Source organism: Mytilus galloprovincialis, chromosome 9 (genome assembly GCF_965363235.1).
Source record: "Mytilus galloprovincialis chromosome 9, xbMytGall1.hap1.1, whole genome shotgun sequence".
Taxonomy (NCBI): Eukaryota; Metazoa; Mollusca; class Bivalvia; order Mytilida; family Mytilidae; genus Mytilus; species Mytilus galloprovincialis.
The window spans coordinates 23242099-23254546 of NC_134846.1; the positions used below are offsets into that span (position 1 = coordinate 23242099).

The window sequence follows — 12448 nt, forward strand, 5'->3', positions numbered from 1 at the left end:
TCCACAAACTGATTAACTAATATAAAAATTATGTGTGATATATAAACTTCTCTTCCTTTCTGTAATTCAAAACTTGCTGTCTCTGTATTTCCAACAATAATTGCTGAATAAAGGTATTAAAATGGAGTCTGCATAAAATCTGTTTCATATCATTGCTGGCAGCTCATATTTAATCCCCTAAAAGTACAAAAATATCCACAAAGAATCAATTGTTCAAGAGGTAATGATTGTATGAAGCAATACATTCAATAGAAACAGCATTATGCATCTTAAATTGCATTGGAAGTTTAAGTTAAACTCAAATTTAGTAACCCCCCCCCCCTCTTTAACCCTTGAAGATGAAACTGGCGACTTAAATTATTATTAACGTTTCACCAAGTTAATTTACGATGAATATTATTCACACAATTTAATTTCTACATATCAGATTATCATATATACCCATGTACCATTTACATGTCAGATTACGATATGTCTGTTATGAATGTGACAACAATATATCAATTTATCATTCTTCATTAATTTATTGTCTGCCTAAACTTTCTGATGTTTTGCTCAGATTAAAATCCTAAATGTTTTATATTGCCTCAACAAATTGTATTTCATAATCATTATATGTTAAATCAAATACTTATCTGAAAACATCTGCGTTTGGATTCTCCATTTTTGTTATCCAGCGTAATCATATGACGTCATATTTGCAAGTGCGTTTAAGTCAAGGTGTCAATCTCGTCCCATATAATATCGGCCCGAAGTTGATTCGTCCCTGTTATGGTATTTCAGTGAACTTCTCAAAATCGGTCGACCGTTGGACTACGGAAACAGCCGATTTGCGGGGTTTGCCGGTTTGTAAAAATTTAAAATCACAAGAGTTACTTCCCCTTAATATGGGTGTTTGAGAATGTTTTGAAAATGTATTTCACTTTCATTAAAATATACGTTTTCCTTTTAAAATTTTAGTTTTGTATATAATATCTATCTTAAAATACAGCTACAACTTCTATTTCATCTTATTTTATTTTTTTATTTTGCAGGAATAAAAAAATAAAAACACCATACATTTATGATATTTCACGAATAATTAGGTAAAATGTTCTACTCTGAAAGGTCGAAACGGTATCTTTGATACTCATTTATTCGTGTGATGTAAGTTCTAAATGTTACACCTAGTGATTCATCAAAACTTCATGACCATTCATAAATACTTTTAATGAACATTTCATGAATTTTTATGAGCAGCTAGTGATTCATCAAAACTTCATGAACATTCATAAATACTTTTAATGAACATTTCATGAATTTTTATGAGCAGCTAGTGATTCATCAAAACTTCATGAACATTCATAAAATACTTTTAATGAACAGTTCATGAATTAAATTCATGAACCTTCATTTATGAATTATTTATGAATTTTCATGTACCATTCATGAACATTCACGAACCATTCATGATAGTTCATGAAGTCATGAATTTCTTCTCGCCGGGGCATGATTGTGCTGTCTCTTTACTTATTCTAATTTGAACTAACATTAATTCTAACGAAAACATAGTAAAAGAATATGTGTCCAATGAATAGCAACATCAACGAATTTAACTGCAATTTAAATTGCATTTGAGTGTTTATTATACCCTATGTTGTTTCTCACATAGAATATTTATAGTTTCTGTTTTTAGATTATATATCAGAAACCAATTGTCATAACATTGAATTGAAATATAAATATGTATGCAAAAATCTACTTTTTTATTTACAGCCAAAATCCGTTACTTAATAAAGATGCAGACTTTACCAATATTGACTACGATCGCTTTGCTGATGATGCAAGGTATGATCATTTTGAAAATATAAAAAAACATTGTTTGTAATGTTTCTCTTATTAGAGAAAGGTGAAAGATGCCAAAGGGACATTCAAACTCATAAGTCGTTAATAAACTGACAACGCAATGACTTATGAGAAAAAAGACAAACAGAAAAACAACAGTTCATAAAGCACATCATAAAAACTATGAAAAAAAAAAGCAACACGACCCTAACAAATTCTTTGGGTGACCCCGGGTGCTGTGGAAGGGTAAGCGTATCCTGATCCACTTGTGGCACCAGTCGTGTTCTTCATTAGTCCAGACCCGATTATAAGTGTGATACGGTAGTTCCCATTCGAAAAAAGGACAGAATTGTAATTACGATAATTGGAACATATTCGTCGACATCTGTGAAACAGATATTCCCATTCAGGAGAGGCGAAGAAAACCAAACGGACATTCAAACTCACAAGTCGAAAATAAACTGAAAATGCTCAGCCAACTCGTCATGGCGTCCCTAAAATCTACGAAGGGATTATTTCAACTTCACCACTTGGAACCCATGGTTAAGTAGCTTTCTTGTGAGCAGCAATCTTCTATCAAAGAAATCATAATAGGAAATACAAGTCCTGAATATCAAGGCGGATATATATACTCTATATTCAGGCGCTCTGAATTTTAGATTAATGTGCTCGACACTACGATAGGACAGTCACAATATACACGCTTGAAATCGTGCACACTAAAAGTACCACACAATTAAAATCTCTTACATATCAACTGATTCTGTATATGCATGTATATGTTGTTATACTCTAATGGTGTCCGTTGTGTATTATTCTAGTGTTGCATCATTCGATTCAAATCAGTTTACAAAGAAAGAACCTATTCGTGGAGATGAAGAGAAAGGTGCTACTATGGACATGTATGATGATGAGAGGGATGTACAGCAGGGTGATAATGAGTCTCTGGCAATGGTTCTTGAGCAGTACAAGAAAGAAAAGGCTGCAAGTCGTGAAAGTCTGGTTCCAAGGGACATGCATAATGGACATATTAACACTGATGAGTTCACACATTCATTCGACAACGATGGCCTTGAACTTAGCCTTGAAACGACAGAGGTTTAGGACAAGGTTCTGTTTAGTAGGAAACAGTAAAGTGCATAATCAGTTATTTGCAACAACAAAAAACAATGCATCAATTTTATGTAAAATAAATCTGTCTCATATATACTTATGTGGAAAGGTAATAATATAGTATACTACTGTACAAATAAATATATCTGTCCAAGATATAACACGTTATCTTCAAATATTATATTCAATCAATGTATTCAAACATTTAACAGTATCATACTTTTTAAAAGATATATACAATACACTCGCAATACATCATTTTGATATACATTGATTTTAGTATTCATTTACTCTTTGTGTGTATTGATTTAAAGACTTTCGAACAGCTATTTGAAACCTTAATATCATTATTTAAATAATTTGGGTGGCCTTGACAAAGAAACAGTTTAATCGTGTTTTCCCCCATTTCCCACCTTAGTGTATCAGTTAAAACCATACTGTCGAATAAGTTTTACTTGTCTTATTTCGAATAAAACATGCATATAAATAAAGGATTAAAGTATAGTTATTTAAAATTGATAAGGAATTGTAAGAGCAACTAATAATAAATCACAAAAAAGAGAATCTTGCCTTCGAAAGTTATAATACTATAACGCAAATAACTATTCAATAATAGTTAGAAAAATAGTTCTTAGAATCTAAAAAGAACTGAATGCATAAGGCATTTTGCATATTTGAATTCAAGTGCTGGTCACTCGAATGTATGTATCCTCATGTTCTATATAATATTCTAAATGCTCCAGCTGGATTGGACAAAAATTTCTAAGCAGATAATGTACAGAAATTATATATAACTGTACTTCTGCTGCGTGTTGGTTGTATTTTGCTTAACTTATAAATTTTTATTCAATCAACTATAGTGATAATGGTCTGTCGTGTTGAATTATTTTTATGAATGAACTAAAATTCCAAATATCAATTGCAAAAAAAATGTAATTAAATAAACTGTCCATGGATCAGGCGGCTAATCCAGGTTTATGCATATGTATCAATTATCTGCAATTGAAAAAAGGAATGATAAAACCCAAAATGTTGTTAGTATCTTTGGAATGAATATTTTGTCAATAACACACCGTTTTTATTACAGCTTTGATTTATTGTAGGTTTGTACTATTTCCTTTAATCTATAAATGTGGCATGTGTCTTTGTTAAATATTTTTGATTGTATTTGTTTGATTATTTTTATAAATAATAGTAAAAGATTTACCTTTTTCGAGTTCTCTTCCAATGGTTTTTTTATACATTTTAAACCCATTTATACTGGAGTCTGTGTAGCATGACAGTTTTTGTCTAGTTCTGCCGACTAGCTGCGTCTGTCTCTAATACAGGATGGTTCATACGTTTGCAATTTAAAAATGGAATAACAAAAGTACCAAACTCTAAGGAAAATTCAAAACGGACAGTCCCTTATCAAACGGCAAAATCAAAAGGTAAACACATCAAACGAATAAAACCAACTGTCATATTCCTTACTTCGTACAGGCATTTCCACATATACAAATTCTATGTTTGTTTAGGTTTTTTTTTGTGCTGATACATTGTGTTTTTTATTCAATACCTGCAGTATCATTTTTAAAATCTACACTTATAAACTCACATCGTCTCACATTGAATCTATGTTCTTAATTAAAGAGCATCATTTTATATAAACAGAGAATCATTTTTATAAACAGAGAGTTTTTGATGTATACAAGTTCGATAGGATAATGAAAACAACACTCTAATAATTGCATGTGTCTAACATCAAGAACTATCAATGATAAGTATATGAAAGCCAAGGATGTATGAGAACCAAACAATTTGAAGAGTTGAAATCTAAGCTATTGATAAAAATTTATAAACAGTCAATTTAAGAAAGATGTGTCATAAATCGTGTAAGTAAAATTGTACGGATTACCATACTGACAATACCGTTAGGGACTGATAGCTCACCAGCAACAGTATCGATTTATCTTTATCATGAACGCTCAATGCAGAATATTTGAAAGTCAGTTATCAGCTGTTATATATAAGAACTGATTCATTTAATGAGCCACATGACCAACAAGGACATAAAAGGAATACCAAAATATATCTAATGTCAAACTTTGACCGAAGGCGTTGAAACCTTAAATGACTGTTGTCAATTATCAAACATGAACTTTTGTAAACCCACTTCATGTGCATCCTAGGTTTATATCTGGTTTGAGAGTGTGTTCTTTTCAGTCAGTCTATTGCTTTCTATGAATCAATTTCTGAAATCTTGATTGACGTTCATCGTTTTAACAAAAGCAGCAACGTGTATAAAACAATGTTGGCGTTCAACAATTTCTAGAATAACATAGTGCTGACGGAACGCGAATTATTTCAAATATTCTTTAGACGGCTTTTACTTCAATTGAAGGTTGAGGTTCGATAAGAATGAAATGTTTGAAATCCAATAAGTATCTTACAATGAAATCCTTTACTTTTATAATATATATTTGCAACCAATGTTAGAATTTTTGTTTAGGTTTCAGTTACATGCATAGATCTATCATATATTATGAATCTGTGAATGACATCAGACCGGCAAGTCCCTTGTGGTCAGTCAAAGTCGTAAACCATTCACAAGAAGTTGTTACGTCTTTGCTTGTCCCACTCGTTTACCATGTTTACTATAAAGTTGTGTTGATTTACATGTAGAGATGAAGAAAATTAACTATTTTCGCTGAGTTTTTTCTATAATATTTTTTTAAATGGGACCTCGTTAAATTAATAACACAATACAGCAAATACAATAATTTTATTATCAAAATCTATATAAATGTGTTATTAATGAAAGAGCAAAATGTTGTAGATGCTTCTTAAAAGAAAAAAATCAATTCTGAATATACGACACACACTTACAACAATCACATAATTCACAGAATTTATAAAAAAATGATTCAGTTTTTATCAAACAACGAATATTTATTCTTAGTGTTCTGAAGAAGGGGGTTTCACAACTAAATTTATTTTAATTCATGAGTAAAAGGTCCACATTTTTTTCAATTTAGTAGAATGCAGAATATTTAGCTCAAATAACTATATTATTTTCCTTAATAGACATTCGATTTCCGACTGTACGTTTAACACCCATACATCCATTAAATCATTATTATCTTGATTTCAATATGTTTATGCTGAAAGCTACAGAGTACAATTATCTATTTATTATAATGTAGAGACACATTTGCACATTATGATCCTAAAGATCACTAAGTATGTATTAAAAAGGTAGACCGTCAACACCACCAGGGGTTGGCTGAAAAAAAACACCTAGCTTATTAAGATAAAAGGCAAAATGATACATTATTCAACTTCCACTGTTATGGAAAAGTAACAAAAAAATAAGATGTTTGCTAAACGAGTTTGACCTGTTCGATCAGATATATTACATTTATGGATCAACAACAATGAACCTAATATTGAAATTTCACTGATTATATGCACAATTGCTAACTATACACTCAAATTAATTTAGCTATCAAAAGCTATAGTCGAAGTTCACATACTACCAGATGATCATAAGATCCTTAAGCAAAATGAAAGATGCTAAAGTTACAGGTTAAATATCACTATATAATTTTAAATGATTTATATGAGGAAAAAGGAAACCATCCATCATTAATTCTTAACTTATCTTTATGGAACTCTGACGTATTTGTATGTTAGTATTTCCAATACCATCTCTAACAATGTAGGTTTTTCCGGAAGGTGCTTTTTGAATTCAGTACGTTTTAATACAATTGAGTACCACAAGAACGAGAAAAAACATATACGTTATCTCTTCATCTAATCTCCTATAAGTCTTTTAATGTACAAAAGAAACACTATGAAAGGGGTGAAAAAATAATAGCTAATAAATGTGATTTTGTGTGGCCTGTGAACAAGGTTATGAAATGTGGACGTGTTCAAAAACAAATCAAAATGTATTTCATCTTGGACCTTATCCACGAAGGTTCCGTAAATTTTACGCTACTGAAAATTTAATGAAACCTTCGGGAGTAAGTTCTCTGACATTAAGCATTTAGCATAAAATTCCAGGTAGAACAAATTCCATTGTATCAATCTTAATAAAGACGTCATTTACAGATTTACTTTGCCTAGATTTGTATACATGACTTCGAGAATTTTATGGTTTACACACTAGCTAGGTTTCTATCTACAACTGCAGGTTAAACCAAAAAAAATCATACATAAAGAAGTTTGATATATATAATTTCAGTTATGAACTTGGAAAGGAGATTATAAAATAAAATTGCATAAAAAAATTCTCAAGAAATGTTATTTACTGTTTGCCATAATCTTTGAATATAATCATAACTTAATGAGCAATATTAGTTAACTGAATATTATGTCATCTTTTAATTTATTAGTTTTTCTTTTTTCTTTTTTCTTTTATGATGAAAAGAATTTAATTGTCCCTTAGAGTTCCTATATACTGGATAGTTTTGATCGTCAGAATTCGAACAAGGATTTTACAAATGCAGTCAGCCTTTTATTATTGTCAACATAGCTATACAAAGCACAGACAGTAGAAAATTGTAGTTCACCATCTGTCCATCATTCTTGGTGGGCACGCCATTACACAAATTGCCTTGACAACAACCAGTAGTGACGTTTACAGTTCCGGTAACAGTTATGTTTAATTCGTCGCTATCACATTTAACTGCTGAACATCCCAATGCATAGTTTGTGATGTTAGCTTTTGTCGAGTCTACTGTCCGTTTTGCCTGGAAGAAAAATAAAACAAAAATATTTTAACAGTAACATTTGCAATTTGGTGAACTCAACTCTGTTTTCATTCGTTATTAATTGACTTAAATAAATGATGTTTACAACTACCTTCTCTTGAGTCAATTGGTTTTTTTAACAAGAAATCAAATAAAAATCAGCCCAATTACCGTATTAAGTATTAACAATCGGACTTATATCAACTAACCTGTATGCTTCGTGCATGAAACGCTTTTCCAATTCTATCTACAAACATAACAAAACTCCAATAACACGAAATAGAATATACTTAAATTAATCATAGATAGGCGAATTACATTTCAGTACGCAAGACGTACGTCTGGTCTAAGAAATATACCCGAGATTTTTACCAACAAGAATCATCAGAGATATCACACTTTTAATTTGTGGTGCGTCCTTTACGGGAATCGTGAACACTTAAAATTCATATGTGGTGCTTGTATCAAAACAGATGAAAAGACACATAAAATGAAGAAGAGCATTGGAAACCTGTTCATAATTCCTTAATGGTGAGCTATATCTGTCCATGTATGATTAAGGTGGAAAATACATGTATAAGGGTTTAATGCGAAAACATATCAACTAAAAGGTTAAGAAAATATGGAAGCTAAAAGGACAACTACAAAAAGGATGTTTGCATTTAAATAATAACAGATTGAATGATTGTTGTTTAGTTAACGTCAAGTGGAAGATATTTTTAACATTTTCCGACGGGATCAAATAAACAGTTATAATAATTACAATAGATATGTTCTATAATAGCGGTCCACTGCATAGGGTTGCGGGTTGGAAATTAGGAATGCCTCTTGAAAATCATTATATTTTTGATAGGGGCAGAAATGTAGCCTAACAACACACCACCCACGGATATCTTAGCGAGTTGGTTTTCTTAAACATGCACAGAGCGCGAACTCTCACTATAATGAGGAATTGGACTAACTATTCCCATTCTGACATAACGTGGCTTTGTATGTGTGCAATTGCAACCCCAAGTAGTCAAGCAGGTACCCCAAGTTAACAAGAGTTTTACTGCCAGCAGAAAAAAAGATATTGGGATCACACAGAAAATAGTTGTACATGTAAACGAATAGTCTTTCATAGAAAAATTCTTACAGTTACAAATAGCCATAAATATATCTACACTTCCTTTCTAAACAAAAACAAACTTCAAGGGAAAAAAATTTATTATAATAACACTTAAAATTACAAAGTTGTAATAATCAATTGTAACAATTTATGAGATCAAATAAGTGTACCTTTAAAGAGGCACTAGCTACGAAATATATAAAAAAAAAACAAAGTATGATTTTTTTATTTTTTTTTTTGTTCAGCCATTAATGAAAGGGAAATTAGGAAATAATAATTCGATTTTAGCAGCCACAATGGTTCAATTTTGTCAAAATAAGCTAAGAAACATTGATAATGAATTATTCAATTGCAATTGAATAATTCGACCTCATTAAATCCGTATTCATGTGAACTTCAATTTAACCCCTTAGCTAGAGATGGATAACGCATGCATTGTCCGTGTACTGGTTTTTCAAAGGAAAAGAACGTCAACATTGAAAGTGAAACAAAGGTAATATCATTTGATTGTTTGATTCGATCCACAAAAAAATCATTCTTATATAGGTAAAAACGATGAGAAACCTATATTTCAATTCTATAATATCAAATTAAACAGACCTATAAAAATCAAAATGCACGAGTTGCTTAATCTATTTATATCTATAGTTATGTTTACATTGCTTATACGGTCATTACAGGTCACCTCGATAGTTGATTAGATGGGGACTAGACTAAAATACACAGGAAACGAAGTTACATATTATCGAGCTAATGTCCTGTAAATTGTTTATTTTAGACTTTTGATAGTTTGGAAAAATGTTTTACATTGTTATAAATAGAATATGAGAATTTGAGTCAAATCGGTGACCACAAGTTTGACAGCTAGTGTCCCTTTAGATTTTATCAAGGCTGGATATTTGGAAGTCAAAAATTAAGAATAAACTATCATAAATAAAATGCACAATTGTCTAATGATATGCAAGTGACCATCTTGCTATAGATGGTATGATCAATGAAAAAAAGGTGTACAAACACCTGACTACTAAGATATAGAGCAAGAAAGCAGATCAACTTAAATATATATTCGGCATCGATCTCATTATTATCTGATAATAAACTCCAGAGGGTGTATAGCTTCAAATGTGACGTTCAGTTGTATCTGGATAGCAACATTATCCACTAACAAGACATGCAACTTACGTAACAAGATCCATTACTTTTACGCGGACATTTCTTTACGGTACTCTGGACGATTACTAAATTGTCCACATTGACTGTACAATTTACGTTCTTACTGCTGCAAGAAATCTCGTAACATTCATCAGGCTGAAAATGAAAGAAGACATGTTTGTTTTCAAGAAATTTAGGTTTACAAATGTAGTGTAACAACTGCTTTTTTCTCGTCAATGTTGAAAATATGCCGAGTTGATGTGATCGAAAGACTACCAGAGCCTATAACCCTGCAAACACGCCAAAAAAGTTTCATTATATTTTGAGTTCATAGGTAGCAATACACAGTTAGAAGTTTAGTTTCGCATTATGGCCCCTGTGAATTTTTTAAATATGAAAGTTTTTGTACAATAAAATTGATTTTTAGATAATTGAAGAATAATATAGCCTTCTTAGTGGGTTTATATGAACATTTAGATTGATTTTAACATGTTTTATAGGCCATTTCTATGATTGACAGTCCGTATTTTCCTATCCGTACCGTTCATAGGTCCATAAATTATTGTAGTGTTTATCAACAAAGATTTTGCGCTCGATCTTTTCAATTCAATTTTATGGAAAAACGAGCAGGAAAGCATATGATTTTTTTTAACCACTTGATAGATATAAACCTATGGATTCAGGAAAGGTACCACTGTAATTCATTGAAATTTTCCTTTAGACCAAATTTTGGAGACTTTTGTGACATGTTCACCCCCCTTTTTTGCTATATTTTGTATAGATCTAAGAAATGCAGAATGTTGCCATGGTTACACCCAAAAGGGATTATATTTCACCCTTATGACCATTAGAAATCAAATCTATGGAAGATTTTCTTTCTACAAGTATACACAAGCATAACACACATATAAAGCCTTCTTTGTTAGACAGGAGGGGAAAGAGGGTGTTTAAAAATTATGAGTGTCAATTTTAAGTTTTTTTCCTAACTGTGTATTGACCACATGATAATGGAACTGGAGTCGCATTTGATATCATCAGAAAATCGGAAAATAGGTCTTAATAAAAAATATAGAGGTTGAAATGATTTGTACGGAGTACAACTTTATGTGCGGAGTTTTTAAGTAATTGTACGGCTTTTACATCTATCAGGGTTATAAATGTACAGACGCGCGTTTCGTTTACAAAAGACTCATCAGTGACGCTCGAATAACAAAAAGTTAAAAAGACACGAAGTTGAGAAAAGATCTAAACAAATGAGCTTTTACGTGATATTCGGTTAAAAATAACGTTTGAAATTTAATACACGATTTTTTTTGTCATGTGAAATTCATGTGAAATTCACGTGAATTTCATCTAAATTTATAGATCTAGTTAGAATCATAAAAAATAAAAAAAAATTGTTGAAAGTTCACGTGAAAAATTGTTCACGAGAAAAATTTCAGATTAGCTTAATTCAAGAACAGAAATTCACGTGAGTTTAACGTGAAATTCGTTTGAGGTGATTTTCACATAAAAACTCTCTTTTGAATTTCGAATCATATTCATGTGAAATTTATGTCAGCAAAAATTTGTGTGTGTACGAAAACGATATAAATGTAGAGAATGTTCAAATAAATAAAAGAATACGAACCACATGACTGTGTGTATTAATAAAATTACGAATGCTACACAAACGAATACAGTTTGAAAAGTAATGTAAAAATACCGGCAATGGGTCAATATATTAGAAATTGATATACATATATTTCTCTCGAAAAACATTTATGTTCTGAAGAAAAAAAATAATGATTATTTAGTGATGCGATCAAAATATAACAAGCGATAAGGAATATTATTTTGCACTCGATAATGTCCGCGTATTTGTACAATTTACACGAAGTAATAGGTGCTTATAAACGCAAGGGTAGTGTGCAGAATTTCTGTGCTAGCATAACACCGGAATGACCTCTCATGTACTCTGTAAAAAAAATGAAAAGCAACACGTTTTAAGTTTATGTGTTTTAACACGTAGCCAATTGCACTGTTAAACGTTCATACGCGATTTATATACATGGAGCATTAGTTACTATACTATATATAAAAATATTAATTTTCGCGAACCATTTAGGTCACGGAAATTCCAAAATATGGCATCAGTAAGGAGAGTTGTGCAAATAATGTGAATACACAGAACCCCCATCCAAATTATCTTTAGCTAAAAGTATTCATCATTTTCTATTTTATATGTACTAACAACATTCCATTTTTCTATAATTTCGATTAAAATATTCCAAAATCTGAGTTAAACAAAGTCAAATGCCCAAAATAAACATTGTCTGATTGGTTGAAGTACTGTGGCGTCAATGATAAGCATAGCAAGCCTCGATGTAAAGCACACGCTTCACATGAATAAGGAGAGTTTTACAAATAATGTGAATACACAGATCCTCCATCCTATTTATATTTTGCTGAAAATGTTGCAATGTTCATCATTTCTGTTTTGATTCTGCTAACAACATTCCATTTTTTCTTTAAT

General features: G+C 31.1%; 2 protein-coding genes across 4 annotated transcripts in view; one reads left to right on the forward strand and one right to left on the reverse strand.

Moving 5' to 3' along the window:
- LOC143044649 (cadherin-23-like) overlaps positions 1 to 4141 on the forward strand; it is a 65657-nt gene extending 61516 nt beyond the window's left edge. The window contains exons 36-37 of the mRNA XM_076216707.1: positions 1756 to 1827; positions 2646 to 4141. Of these exons, the coding sequence (XP_076072822.1) occupies positions 1756 to 1827; positions 2646 to 2928 (355 nt within the window). The 3' untranslated portion in view covers positions 2929 to 4141. The remainder of the gene's footprint in view (positions 1 to 1755; positions 1828 to 2645) is intronic.
- Positions 4142 to 5686: 1545 nt separating this feature from the next.
- Positions 5687 to 12448, reverse strand: part of LOC143044650 (uncharacterized) — a 28858-nt gene continuing 22096 nt past the window's right edge. For all 3 annotated transcript variants that reach the window (XM_076216709.1, XM_076216708.1, XM_076216710.1), the window contains exons 5-6: positions 9964 to 10089; positions 5687 to 7673 (exon numbers count right to left, since the gene is read on the reverse strand). In XM_076216709.1, the coding sequence (XP_076072824.1) occupies positions 7431 to 7673; positions 9964 to 10089 (369 nt within the window). In that variant the 3' untranslated portion in view covers positions 5687 to 7430. The remainder of the gene's footprint in view (positions 7674 to 9963; positions 10090 to 12448) is intronic.